At 43.0% G+C, this 15,644-nt stretch overlaps 1 protein-coding gene across 6 annotated transcripts in view; it reads left to right on the forward strand.

Annotated features, from left to right (window-relative positions):
* Positions 1-15,644, forward strand: part of LOC147029729 (ethanolamine kinase 1-like) — a 103,458-nt gene that overhangs the window by 58,247 nt on the left and 29,567 nt on the right. For all 6 annotated transcript variants that reach the window (XM_085873001.1, XM_085873000.1, XM_085873003.1 and 3 more), the window contains 2 exons: positions 14,207-14,349; positions 14,513-14,596. In XM_085873001.1, coding sequence (XP_085729127.1) covers positions 14,207-14,349; positions 14,513-14,596 — 227 coding nt within the window. The remainder of the gene's footprint in view (positions 1-14,206; positions 14,350-14,512; positions 14,597-15,644) is intronic.

The following is a 15,644-nucleotide window of genomic DNA, read 5'->3' on the forward strand; positions in this document are numbered from 1 at the left end:
CTCTCTCTCTCTCTCTCTCTCTCTCTCTCTCTCTCTCTCTCTCTCTCTCTCTCTCTCTCTCTCTCTCTCCTTCTCTCTCCTTCCCTCCACATTTCCTTGCTTGTATCCAACTGTGGCAACACTGTCACTCCAGCCCTTTTCAACTTGCTCTTCCACGTGCTTCAATTTAGTGTACAATGCCCCCCCGCCCACCACCCCGAAAAAAACCAAAACATGCTGAGATCATATGCTGTGAGATCTTTGCAACAAACCTTGTAGTTTAATGTTAAATAAAGTAATTTGATGAAAGTGTGAGGAATTTGGATTACACATTTTTATGAAAATACTTTAGTTCCACAAGTATCGCATCATGTGACCAACTTCTTCCCCTCTCAGCCCTCCCCCCCCTCTTCCACACCAGCACTATCTTACCTGATAATTGTGCTTGCCTAGTCCCTTGTGGAGTCTATAATTGTAATGCCTTTTTTCTGTTTTCACTGAGAAGCATTGTTGTTTCCAGATTTTTCCAGTTTAATGGGTTTAAGTGTTCCAAAGCAAACAGTGATTTAACACTCGTATTGTCGGTATTTTGTAACTGCAATCAAACCGAGCTGGTTAGGTATTGTCGTATCAGCTATTTCTTTCTAAATCCGTGAACTTTATTTTCCTCTCCGTCCCACGAAACAATTAACGTATTGTAAATTTTGTTCATTGAATGTGGTTTTTATTAGACTATTTTATGGGTAAAATGTACTAGTTTCATGCCAGCTTCCTCCCTCCCCATTTTGCTGATGTGGATATGTGGGTAATGACCTTGCTTGTTCGGTAAACACTTGTTCCCTTGCTGAACAGATGAAATCGCAATCAGTTTTGTTTTTTTTGGGTTTTTTAATGTACTGTTTGCACATTGTTCCAAATCTTCCTTTGTTTTAATGATTACCTCCACCAACAAAGGTTATGTTTTTACCGCTGTCTGTCTGCTTGTGAGCAGCATATCTCAAAAGTTTAAGGACTTATTTGGACGAAACTTGGTGGACAGATTGGGTGTGTGACGAGGATGAATTGATTTGATGTTGGTGAGGATCTGGATCCGAGGTTTCTTAATTATTCGTCACCATTGAGAGATCGGGCCGAAAACGAGAAATGGCACGATATTTCAAAACGGTGTGAACGGGTTATGGCAAAACTTGGTGGATGAGTGTTGGGTAGGTGAAAAAAACAAGTTGATTACATTTTGGTTCAGGTCCGTTTGCAGATCCAACCTATCTGTGGGATACAAAACGTAAACCGTTCAGCCTGGCAGAGGTATGCTCTCTCTCGGGTGCTTTTCTCGTTTTATTGTGCAACTTTTGCGGAGTTTTAAAGATATTTCAGTGTGCCTGGTAATTAAAACAAGTGCCCCCACCCACTCCTTTTTGTGGAATAGTATTAAATACTCCCATTATTTAAATGAACATACCATCCTATCGTGATCAAACGTCTGCTGGTGATACGAGCTTACACTCATATGATGGGAATGTCTGCCTCAGGCTTTTCAGGTGAATTTTGAAGGCATTAATGTCCTGCATTTTTGATGTGCTGGTGTTTAAAATTTTAATATAGATTGTGCTTCCTTTTTGAGCAGACAACTCTGCGAAATCGGCAGACGGATGCCCAGTTTAACGTCCATCTGAGGGACGGAGAATGCACATTGATGAACCATCCTGCCTGTCAAACACCGGGATGACAGTTTATAGCTGGGTCAGGATTTGACCCCAGGCTCGACAGGTTGGAGGAGAGAGTGTTTGTCTCTGCCATCGTGCCAGCCTGCTGATCATGGGGTGGTAGGAAAAAGAAGGCATTCACACACGAGCTAATCCCATACAACATATACTTGATTGTGAATCGACTCTTGGGTGACACCCAAGCTATACGGACCTGAAGTAGCCTTCCATTCGCATGAATGAATCGCTCTAGTGTCTCGCTGTCTTCATGTTTGCATTTTCGGGTTATTTGCTGAAGCAAAATTGCAACAAAGTGCTTAAATTCTGTCACTCAATAATTATGAGTTTTGAGTTTCCTGAAAAAAAGATAAAATGTTTCTTTGGTTGCATTTGGAATTGCTTTGCAATAATCAGATGAAGCAAACAAAAGGTGTATCTAGTCCAATCCGATGTTCATAGTCTTTACTGAGCATCAACGCTGCTGAAGCGAGCTCTCTTTAGTTTACTGGGTAATTTGAAGCAAGTAACACACTGGGTTGTTTGCCATTGCCTTTCCCAGTGGTAATTTGGCAGGGTTTTGGAACTTACCCAGGAAGTCAGAATATGATAGTCTGTTGCAAAAGACATGGATGGATATTTAACGTCTGCCAGTACTTGACATTCAATAAAATATTAAGTGTTCAACAAAACATTTCAAAGGCAATTTACATGTAATTTAAAAATATTTACCATTTCTCCTCCTCTTATGATATCCATTTAATGTGGTGACGAGATTTTTCCAGTGTTCTTGATTGGACATGCAGTGGCATGCAATAGTATTCACCTCCTTCCAACTAGAAGGACCCTAGATAGAGTGCATACCTCCGCCACATAATGCCTGATCCACGAGAACATATTGGGCCCATTACATTTTTGAAATTGTCATGCCATACAGTACAATTTCATTTTTGACCCCATCTCTCAATGGTGAAGAATCGCTTTTTAAAAAAAATTATATAATTCTCGTATCCAGATCTGGATTCGAATGTTCACCAAAATGGAATCAATTTGTCCTTGCCACACACCCAACCTGTCCAAGTTTCATAAAAATCGGTCAACTTTTTGAGATGGCATGCCATGTATTAGTTTAGTCGTATCTCTCAATGGTGAAGAATTGCTTTAAAAAATTATCATATCCGGATTCGGATCTTCACCAAAATTGAATAAATTCTTCTTTGTCACACACCCTATCTATCAAGTTTCATCCGAATCTGTCCACAACTTTTTGAGATATCCTGCTATGTATCATTTTTCGCCCTGTATCTCAATGGTGAAGAATTACTTGAAAAATTCTAGTAGTCAGATCCAGATCTGGATCTTCACCAAAATCTAATCAGTTCGTCCTTGTCACACACCGAACCCGTCCACGAAATTTCATCTGGATCCATCACCAACTTTGAGATATCCTGTACACAAACAAACAAACAGACAAAGTGGTGAAAACATAACCTCCTTCACCTTTGGTGGCAGAGGTAATAATGCCACATTAAGATGAACTCGCAGATTACCAGTCTGATGGGTGATCTTGTTGCAAACATGCAACACGTTCTTCTGACGTATACATTTATTTGGGCGGTGTATAGAAAAAATAAATAATTCAGGTTATGTGCATGAAGCAAAAACTTAGCTACTGCTGATACCGTAATTGAAAACCCCTCAACACTGGAAAATGTGGGGATAGGAACACTGTACTCTAAAAATGGTGGAGACTTGTAAGACCCTCCCCCACCTGGAGGCGGCGCTACACGATACATATTTACATTCATCCCCTCGCCTCCCCCCACTCATCCCCCCCCCAAACCACCGGCAAAGATAAAAACATCCCTACACACTAATTGGGGTTATACTGATTCTCTTTAGCAAGTCTGCATAATTGGCCCAGAACTTGAAGAATAACCCAACAAACGAACACACAAACAAACACCAGTCTGTGAATTATTGTAAGAGTTACCAGTTAAACTGAGGAGATCAAACTAAACGCTGTTGTAGTTGAAGGAGGTTACATGTCAGGAATACCTGCAAAAACATGTACAAATCAAAATTCACTGGTTGTAAAAGTATTCAGCCCTTGAGCTCAGTACTTGGTGGAAACACCTGAGCAGCAATGACTGCTATGAGTCTGTGTGGTCTTGCTCTGTCTTTTCCAGCTTTATACAGTGAGATGGTGAAATATTTGCCCATTCTTCATGTGAAAATTGCTCTTGCTCTGCCAAGTTTGATGGGGATCGTCGATGAACTGTAATCTTCAAGTCTCATCATAAATGTTCAATTGGGTTCAGGTCAAGACTTTGGGCCACTCAAAAATGTTTATTTTCTTCTTATCCAGCCACTCCAGTATGGTTTTAGTTTTGTATTTCAGATCATTGACTTGCTGAAATATGAATCTACCCAGTTTCAGATTCATGGCTGACTCGAGCAGGTTTTCATTATCAAGGATTCTCCTGTACTTTGCACTGTCCATTGTCCCTTATATCCTGACAAGCTTGCTGATCCCTGCTGATTAATGGCAGCTCCATAACATGATGCTGCCACCATCATGCTTAACAGTAGGAATGGTGTTCTTTTGGTGATGTGCACTGTTAGGCTTGCATCAGACGTAACACTTTGAATTTAGACCAAAAAGTTCAATTTTTTTTTCTCATCTGACCACAAAACGTTTCTCCACATGCCTGCAGTATCATTAAGATGCTTTTTCACAAACTCCATACGAGCTTTTAGATGCGTCTTTTTCATTAATGGCTTCTTTCTTGCAACCGATTCATGCAGGCAAGCTTTGTGAAGGAACGGAATATTGTTGATTGCACACTGACCCGCATCTCGGACATAGAGCCTCGCAGATATTCCAAAGTCGTTGTTGGATTTATAGTGGCATCCCAAACCAGTTTCCTGCTTGCCCGGCTGCTGAGTTTGGATGAGTGATCTGGTCTGGGTAGAGTCTGGATGGTATGATACGTCTTCCACGTTTTAATGATGGATTTCACCGTACTCAAAGGGATGAGTGACTGAAATATTCTTATAACCCTCTCCTGAATGGTGCTTCTCCACCACTGTGTCTGACTTCTTTGGATAGCTCCTTGGTCTTCATGTTTGCTTTGATGGTTGACCAAGTCAGTTGTACCTTAAAACTCCTTATTTAATTGAGGGAGCTTAATTCTTAAGTTAAACTACTGATGACATACAGGTCCAACCCATTATACTTATTTTGTAACCTTTAAAACAAATAATTTGCTCTTGAAGTGATTTAGAAAAAGGGTTTGAATACTTGTGTAACTGAGAATAATCAGATTTTCTCTGTTAATCTTACTTTTTCACATTTGATGGGCAGTTGTTAAAATCTTCATCACTTTGAAGTCGTTTGTGAAGAATCTATACATTAAGTTTGATTAGAAAGCATCATGAAATGAGCTCAGGTGGCATCAAAATTTGAAAACTTTGGAGGGGGTCATTACTTTTGCAGGCAACTGATGCGTTGACTAAATTGACACCACTCAGGCTTGTCGTTCTCGATGTCACGAAGGAGTGTGAGAGGATGACCCCTTCTCTCAGGTTCCTTGAGCCTCCAGAGTTGGACTTATTTTGCTGGTTGTTCATGGTGCATTAAATGACCAGCCAGGCGATGGTGGTGTTGCCTCACAATGGCAGAAATGCTGGGGAAGAGAACCTTACAAATCTTAAGATAGAGTTCCATTAAAGTAATGCTTTTTTTCTATACAGAGTCGAGGCTCATGGAGGAGTGAGAACATGGAACGGATCAGGATGCAACAGAACAAAACTAACAGCAGGAGAGGGGGAAAATGCAAAGCAGTGGGGTTGAGGGACAAATTTTAAAGCGATTCGGCACTGTGGTATTCGGGTTGTATGTGGGACTGCTTCTGGTTTACTTAAATAGCACTAAACTTCTGCATTAAAAAAAACAACTTTTTTAAACGGTTATTAAAATCATTATTCAGTTTAAATTGAAGTGCTGAACTGTAAATGCTGTACTTATTTACAGTGCTTTTAATGTTCCTGTGACTCAGTTTTTTGGGGGTTTTTTTTTTTTTTTTAAAACGATAATTTCGTTTTGCATCATCTTGAAGGAGCAGTACTTAATTTGGGATTTTGTTAAAATCGAGATGGAGCCTCATTTCGGATTTACACTGGCTTTCATCACTTTTAGTTGGCCGTGGGGGTGTGGCATTGCCATCTACCCACGTTGCTCACGATGCTGGGATCCCAGGTTTAAATCCAATTTACTTTGTTAATTTGTCCATTCTCCACTAATATATGTCCATGATTATATGTGGTAAAAAACCCCGCTAAAATCATTTTCAGAAATTTTTTTAATGTTTAACTACGTGTTTCAACCATTAAATAAAATACTAACTTATATAACTAATATTATCCTGGGAATGTTCTCCTGTCTGACTTTACTTTGTTGACTTGCATGTCTTAACTTTTTCTTTTACCATTCATCCTCGAAGTTGCTCCATAGTTGCTGTCTGTATCTCTTGAGGTTGTCCTGCCTGTCTGTCCGTGTGCATTGCCCAACTCTCTGTGTGTTGGCCTCTCTCCCTCTGTTTGCTCTCCCATCAACCTTGAACTCTTTCAACAAGTCCGGGGGATGACCTTGTGCATTTACTTTGTCGATGATAAGAACACTGGGAGACGTCATTATGCTTGGATATATAAGCTATACATATACTACTGTGTTATGTGTATATACACTGCAAGTAACAGAAACTTTCCTCTCCCAAGACGTGTCTGACTCCCAAGTATCTCTCCCTGGTTACTCCCTCTTACGGTATGACAGACCTGAGCCTCGTCCTGGTGGAGGTGTTGCTCTCTTCATCAAAGACTCTATTCCTCACTCTCCCTGCACTGCTCTCACTCCCCCACACCCCCAGGAATACCTCTGGCTTCGGCTTCCCCTCCACTCCCACCTCATGTTTATATGTGTACTGTACCGTCCACCGAACAGTGATGACTCCATCTACACCTCACTCTCCGAAAACATGGACCATCTTCTATCTTCTCATCCAAACTCTCTCTTCCTCTTATGTGGCGACTTCAATTGTCATCACGCCAGTTGGCTAGGTGTGGGTACCTCTCTCACCTGCCATGGGACATCAGCAAAAGCTTTCTGTGACTCATTGGGACTGACTCAATCGGTCAACTTCCCGACCCGGATCTCAACCAATGGTACTCCATCTCTTCTGGATCTGATTTTGACAAATTTCCCTGACAATATCTGCTGCTCTTCCTTCGCTCCAATTGGTTCTTCTGACCACGTCCTTGTTAAAGTGGACATCTCTCTGGCTGTTATCAGAGAACCACCTCACCGCCGTCGAGTCTGGCATTTCACTCAAGCCGACTGGCAGGGTCTCCGAGCAGCCATCAAACTTACAGACTGGTCTCCTATCACTACTTTCTCAAACATCAACTCATCCTGGGAATTCTTTCAAAGAAACTTGCTCTCCCTCATGCACAGATTTATCCCCTCTCGTGTTCAGTTGTCTTACCCTTCCTCCCGCCCTTGGTTTACTGAAGCTTGTGGCGAGGCAGTTGTCCTGAAACAACTTGCCTTTGCCTCATGGAAAGCAAACCCAACTGAGGGCAATCTCAGTTCTTTCCACAAAGCTCGGAACAAGTGTGTAGCTGCCCTCAGGAGAGCCAGAAAACAACATCTTTCTCATCTCAAGTCTGAACTCTCAAACCTCTCTCCCTCCTCAAAATCCTGGTGGCGTTTAATCAAATCTGTTTCTGGTGTATGTTCCCCCTCCATCCCCTCCCTTACCTCAAATGGCCGCACTGCTGATTCCACACGTGATAAAGCTGAATGTCTAAACTCGGTGTTTGCAGCTAAATCTTGTGTCCCAAACCCATCACTATCTCTACCCACTTTACCCAGTCGCACCCAACTGTCCCTGGACTCTGTATCCTTTTCTCCTGACAAGGTGGAGAGCTTGCTTTCAAACCTCGAGTCAGATTCTGCAACCGGTCCAGACGGCATCAGCCCACGTGTCCTCAAAGCCTGCTCTTCTGCTCTTGCTCACCCTCTCTCTGTTCTATTCACCCTCTCATTTTCCCAAGGTCATCTGCCATCTGCTTGGAAATCTGCTAACATCACTGCCCTGCATAAAAAGGTGCAAAAACAGATCCCTGTAACTATAGACCAATCAGCCTTCTCCCAATCATCAGCAAGGTTATGGAATCCATCATCGCTTCAGACATGAAATCCTTCCTCTTCTCCAATGGCTTGATTTCCAATCATCAATTTGGTTTCAGACCAGGTCACTCTACCCTAGATATGCTGCTACTGCTCTCCCATCAATGGATGGAGGTCCTCAATGCCAGACAGGAAATCCGAGCCGTATCCCTGGACATATCACGTGCTTTTGACACAGTCTGGCACCCTGCCCTACTCACCAAACTCTCTTCCCATGGTATTCAAGGCCATCTCCACTCATGGCTCGCAGACTTCCTCTCCTGTCGCAGTCAACGTGTGGCCCTAAATGGAGTTCTTTCATCCCCTCTTCCTGTGCAGGCTGGAGTTCCTCAAGGTAGCGTTCTGGGCCCTGTTCTTTTTCTGGTTTTCATCAATGATCTCTCGGACTCTCTGGAAAATCCTCTATTTCTCTTTGCCGATGACTCCACCCTCTGCCGTACCATCTGTCATCCCTCAGACCGGCAAGCAGCAGCTTCTTCGCTCACTGCAGATCTGGATAAAATCACAAACTGGTCCAACACGTGGAACATGTCTTTCAATCCAGACAAATCTCACACTCTCACTATGTCTCTTCGAAAGGACCGTTTACAAAACCCCCCATCCACTTTCTCAACAATCCTCTGGAAGAAGTCTTTTCTTTCAAGCTTCTGGGTCTCACTATCTGCCATGACCTTTCCTGGGAAAGTCACATTTCCAACCTTGCCTCAAAAGCCAGTCGCCGACTGGGAATCCTCCGTCGTGCAAAGTCCTTCCTTGGCCCTCTTGAGCTCCTGACCACTTACAAAGCTTTTGTCCGTAGCCTGATGGAGTACTGCTCTCCCCTCTGGGCTGGTGCTCCTGCCTCCCACCTTTCTCGACTTCACGCTGTCGAAACCAGGGCTTTTAAGATCATTGGCATCTCCCGCAATGAAGCTGAGTCTTTGGGCCTCTCACTCAATCACCGCAGGTTGGTCGGTGGTCTTTCTGTCTTCTACCGACTCCTCTCCAGCCTTGCTCCCCCTGCTCTCTCTGTGATTTGTCCCAACCACAGTTCCACAGGGCGCTCAAGGTCCGCCAACAACCCCCTTCTGGTAAAACTACCAAAATCACGAATCACTGCTCATCTTCACTCTTTCATTCCTCTTTTTTCCCGCCTTTGGAATAAACTTCCTCACTCTATTCTTTCCCATTCTTCCCTCCAGGCTTTCAAAACAGCTGTTCACCACCACCTCTTATCTTCCCCCATCCAAATCCTCGATCTTTTCTACCCCCGATAATCCACCCAAGCCCACTTCCTTCAATTCTCCTGCTTTCCTTCCTGAAAGTCCCCTTAATGTCCATCTTCCCCTCGCCATGTTCCCCGTCCCATCCCCATCCCTCTCCCTTCCACAGTTCACCTGTGTCTGTTCCCCAATGTTTTGTCCCTTCCACTCCCGCCCCTCTTGTCTCATGCCTCCTTGCTGTGAGTTGTGTGTTAGCTCTCATACGAGCCTCGACCAAGGTATACAAAAAAAAAAAAAAAAAAAAAGTATAGGACGTAGGTACAAGGACAACATACACGTGAAACTACAACATACAAGTACATGTACTGATCGGATTGAAAACATTGAAACATTGATCGGAAACATTGAATACACTGATTGCGGCATCATAATCCAACAAGAGCCGATCAAGATAAGTCCTGATGCATTCTTGACCATGAACGTAACCGCTCTGTGGGACACAAGGTCGACACCTTTCGGATTGATTGAATGCAATACCCTTCAGATCAAATATGTCCAGCTAGTTGCAGTCTTTGTGCTTGCAACACTTGGCTTGGTGGTTTGAGTGTGGCATACTCGTAAAGCTCCTCAATCGTGATCTGTGTCAGCCAATATATCCTGAAAGCCGCTCCAAGAAGGAGTGAGTGTCTGGCATCAATTTCCTGCTGACAGCTCTCAGTCAACATTGAAGTGTCTGCATTATATAACAATACTGTTTCTGCAGTGGCATGAAATATCTTGCTTCTAATCTGGTCAGGCAGAGCAGCAGTGTCCAATACTGGATTTAAATGCCGCAACGCCAACAAAGTCAGTACGTGATGTTGCCGGAAGTCGTCATGTGGATTAGGAATGGAGCCACCCAAGTAAGCAAACTGCTTGCAGCATGGCAGTGTGCTCGCACTCAAGTTTCATTGCTATAGGTGATTTCTACATGCAGGTCCAATGGGATTGTTAGTCCCTCCATCTTGGTGGTGTTTATGTGCAGTCCGATTTTGACTGCTGCTTGCACCAGGTTGGTGAACATGCGTTTCCTACCAGCAGCTGAGGATGAAAGAATGGCGAAGTCGTCCACATATCCAAGAACTGATGATATCTGCTCTGGGTGGTGTCTACTCAATCTTTTGCACAGCTGAAAATCATCATCCTCAGTTGGGATGGCAGTGCGAAGCACCTAACCAAGGAGAAGGCCAAACGGAAAAGGAGTCAAAGTATCTCCCTGAAGTACCCTGGATGTTGTGTCAAACATCTCCAATAGCTCATCTGTGTTATGACAATGGCCTCCGTGTTGTGATTCAAAGGAGTGAAGCCATTGAGAGCTTGAGGAACCTTATACAAATTTAGGATCTTTGCAATGCATGCTCTTGACACTTGAAAGCTTTGTAGAAATCAACAAAATTCACCATTAAATCAGTCTGGTATCGTACTTCTCCAACTGCACAATGCCAAGATGTGCCACACTGTTCCTCTGCAGGGTCAGAATCCATTCTGCCCAGGTTTCATATACAGGTTTAGCACTGGCTGTGCATTTCAGCAGCACTTTATTGCATTGTTTTGCTGCACATCATCAGGGATATCCCACGTTGCTCCTCCTCCTTTGTCACACCTGGTTTCCTTGGGATTCTCGCAATTTGTGCTGTTCTTCACTCATTTGGGGATCCATTCTTTTCAAAACATTGTTCATGATTTGACACATTCTTCCAGAAACCAAAGGAATTTGAAAGACTTCAACTGGAATGTCATCTTGGTTAGTTGCTTGCTCACCTGGGCTATCAAGAGTGATCTTCAGCACTTCAAGTGTGCAGTGTGATTGAAGTCAGTAGGAGATGGAAGTCTGATGTCTTCAGGGAGCATGAAATGTATCTCAGGAGGTTGCGGTGCATTTACAATTCCACAAAAGGTCGTCTTTGTATCCAGCTAGGTTAAGTGCATTAACTCCTTCGGCCAATGAGAACATTAATGGCACGCCACACGGCACGTCCTTTTGCTTCTTGTGAGGCTGAGACCGACCTGATGACTAAAACAGCCGCTTTCTGTGTCTCCATGTACACTGGCAAGACTAAGTCGATGAATCTGCTTCACTGCCTCTCCCCAAATGATGGAGGTTTTCACATCGTGTCCAGGCTTGTGTGACTTTAGGATCCTCATCCCAAACCGCTGTGGCATTCTTAACTTTCTTCATTTATCTCTCTTGGATATTGGGCCATCTTGGATACAGATTTGGATATTGGGCCATCTCAAAATTTTTGATGGCAGTGGAAAATGGCAGCCACAGCCATCAGCAGCTGAATTTGAGATGGCCCAATATCCAAATCTGTTCATAATATGATAGGCTACTAGTGTGCCAAATTTGGTGCTTTCCTCACAAAATGCACAATTGTTATGCTATCTTTAGCTAAGTTGCCCCACTAAATGACCATCAGTCTGAACTCAGTATGATTTCCCTCTGTATTCAGACCCTTCATTTCAACCGAATCATAAAGTCTGTCTTCATATGTCAGAAATCGGGATCATGGTCCAGTCGATACTGAGTGCCATCACCCAACCATTTTCGTGTCTGTACCCCTCATGCGTAAGACTCCCCGCCGCACGTCCCACTCCCCCTCCCCTGTCCCTGCCATGCGTCCCGCTCCCCACCCCCCTCTCCCCGCCATGTGTCCCACTCCCGCTCCCCCTCTCCCCACCGTGCGTCTCGCAGCCCCTCCCCTCTCCCAGTCGGCCATCTTGGCTCTGATCTCAAAAAAAACATGACGTGCATATGTAAGCCATCATTCATGATCTGTGTGCCAAGTTTGAACAAGATCAGTGAATGCATATCCGAGAAATGCTTGAGGACGTGTTCGACACTGGGTGTTTTTTTTTTAACTAGTGCATGCCCGTAGATGCGTGGCCGTACGTGCAAACCTCCCCCCCCCCCCCTGCAAAAAAACTCAAACCGCGTGCCAGAAACAACAACCACACAAGCCGTTCCTTCGCTTTCACGTGCCCATATGTGTGTGGCCGTACATGCAAAAAAAAGCTTTCAAACAACTTCACATGCCATTCCTTCGCTCTCATAAACGACGACTGGATTGGGGCATTGTGTTTATCTATAAATGCGGATAAGAAATCGAGAAATTATTGGAATACAGTGTCATCACTATCCAAAAGTAGTGCGTGCCCGTACGAAATGTTCACATCATTCCACGAATTATCGCTTGCATGCATTGAAGTAACAACTGCTGTGATACTTACACACAGAGTTAATTAAAATCAAGTTTACCTCCCTGTCTTTGCTTGCCATGACATTCGCTGCCATTTACCATTGGCACTCGTACCCCACGGTAACTAAGGCACCGATCGATCCCCATCGTAACCAGCATGGCACGTGACGTCATCGTCGACCGACCGTGCACCGGCCTATGCAGCTATGCCCACGCAACAATGTGTCCTGTGATTGGTAACTAAATGGCGCATCGGCCACGCCTACGCAGCACGTGTCCTGTCATTGGTTGGTAAATAAATGGCCATAACTTGGGAATCACTTGTCCGATTAATATCAAATCCTGAAAAGACACAGGTCCCCAGCAATATAGCTGGCAAGTTTCAATTAGATCAGACCAGTGGTTGTCGGGAAACAGCGGTCACAGGCACACACACACACCGGCACACACACACCGGCACACACACACCGGCACACACACACCGGCACACACACACCGGCACACACACACCGGCACACACACACCGGCACACACACACCGGCACACACACACCCGCACACACACCCGCGCACACATTGCTGGAATTATAGATAGATGAAATGAGGTCAATGAGATGACAAATGAAGGGGTTGAATGCAGACTGCAGAGCAATGAGCAATGAGTAAGGAAACCCGTCGTTGTCAATCGTTTTTACCACCAAATTGAGATTTATTTCGTTGGCAAGCATGTTCAGCAGAGCTGAATTCCTTAAAACTTCCAAAGGCCACAGCGTTTTGACAATTGGAAACAAAAATAAGTTGTGCACGTTTTTTGATCAATTATTTTCGGAACAATTTTTCTTCAATAAATAAATAATAATAAAAGTCGTCTCCATGTACATTGTACACACCTTTATCTCGTTAGCACCTCTTCATAAACAACATCGCTGAGGAAACAGCACTTCTTCTTTGTTTCCTCGTCCAGGGCAAGAATACGGAGGCTTTTAATGGCCAATTATTCAATTAGCGCCAACGTATTTTGCCTTTTCGCAAGGAAAAACACGAAGAGAAGAGAAGAGAGAAAAACCCGTAATGGCGAACGCGGCTGAGTTTCTCTTCCCCATCGACCACGCTACGCAGCAACGCTTCCTGTCATTGGTTGGTAAATAAATGGCTATAACTTGGGAAGCACTTGTCCGATTAATATTAAACCTTGGAAAGGCACATCCTCAGGTCCCCAGCAATATATCTGGCAAGTTTCAATTAGATCAGACCAGCGGTTGTCGAGAAACAGCGGTCACACACACACACACACAGACACACACACACAGACACACACACACAGACACACAGACACACAGACACACAGACACACAGACACACAGACACACAGACACACAGACACACATTGCTGGAATTATAGATAGATGACTATAATGGCCGCCAGTCGGCGATCTTGGATCGCATGTTTAAAAAAAGAAAAGATGTGTTTATGTATCCCATGATGTGTTGTCTTTTGTGCCAAGTACGAATAAAATTCGTCCATACATATCCGAGATATGGTTGCAGACGCATGCATGCATGCATGCATGCATGCACGCACACCCACACATGCTCGGCCATGAAAATGGAGACCAAATCCATAAGCCATCGTTTCGGACAAAGTCCAATGGAGGCTAATAAACCCAAGTTTGAATTTCACTCGACTGCCAGTGTGGATCGATCAAGAAAATAACTTTGTGGTCTTGTGACATTTTATTTGCGAAGGAGAGGGGACTGAATGTGTTCATGGATTCGTGTATCATGCTGGATACTATGCTGCCGATCACCGAATGTTGGAAATTGAACTTTGTTGCAGGTTTGAACGTGAGATTCCTAGCAGGGCAGAACTGCAGAGGGAAATGGATGAACTCCATGAACATCTCTCCGGCCTGGGCTCTCCTATTGTTCTTTGTCACAATGACCTGCTCGTCAAAAATGTCATTTTCAACGAAGACATTGGTGAACACTTCCGAAAAAAAAAAAAATCTTTTGCTTTTTACCCCTTTACCAACCCCTTCCCTCCAGCCCTGTTCCAACTTATTCTCCCCCCCCCCCCCAACTGTTTCCAGCAATCTTGATTATCATTGTGAACTGATTGTGCCTGCCTTACTTTGCTCTGCAGATGAGTTGAAGTTCATAGACTACGAATACTCTGGTTACAACTACCAGGCTTATGACATTGGGAACCACTTCAATGAATTTGCAGGTATGAGAAGGAAGTGATCTCTGCTTCTTTTTTTATTTTTTTTATATTTTTTCCTAATCGAGATAATTCTGACATATCTTCTCAATTGGTGCAGGTTATGTAATATTCTATTTCAATTTTTGATCATTAATATATCTGTATCTATTATTGGAACTCACTCTTTTGACTGATAATAGTTGGTGTTAGACGCAATGAATTTTCTTGGTCTATAAAAAAAAAAAATAATAATAATAATAAATTTAACTCAAATTTAAATAATAATAATTTGAAAATACTCGTTTTTAGAAACCCCGCTCCATTTATACACATTTTTCCAAACTCCTTTTTAATCAGTCATTGCAAAGACGATGTTATTACGTTTATACTTCTGTTTCACTTACAAATGTTACAGTTCGGGCATTTACGTTGTATGTTTAGCGATGATATTTCATCCAACATTCGTTCTTGGGCAATTGTAAACTTAAAGAAAAGAAAAAATTCTACTGAAGACAAGTTTAATAAAAGTTGGACCAAGAGAATGAGTAATAGAGAATAATGTAATGTACAGCGTTTCAAAAGTATGGAATCATCGGCAATACATTTGAATTATTTTTTATTTTGAGACGATACCCTTTTGAAGGGTGGATAGGATGTCATGGACCGATTGGATGGCCCCCACGTAGACCATGTATTACCCCCACTTGATTTTTTTTTTCTTTGGGCACACCTGCAATCAGTGGTTTGTATCACAAGACCACATACTATTGAAGATCGAGTGAATGAAATTAGAAACTTGTGTGCTACGATCGATGTCATTGTTGAAAAACGTTCAAAGAAATACGCAAACAATAATTCTTGTGTATGCATGTCAGTAGCTTGCAATTCGAACAATCTATATGCAAGGTGTCGAAAATGGATCTCCCAAAAAGAACGTTGAATAGTTTTATTATTCAAGAAACTGACAAATTTGATGATATGCATCATATATATGGAATATGATATATTATATTATATGATATATTATTATATATTACATATACATTATGAGATAATATTATATTATATATAA

The sequence above is a fragment of the Eptatretus burgeri genome, chromosome 3 (genome assembly GCF_056783735.1).
Source record: "Eptatretus burgeri isolate ZD-2024b chromosome 3, Ebu_testis_v1, whole genome shotgun sequence".
Taxonomy (NCBI): domain Eukaryota; kingdom Metazoa; phylum Chordata; class Myxini; order Myxiniformes; family Myxinidae; genus Eptatretus; species Eptatretus burgeri.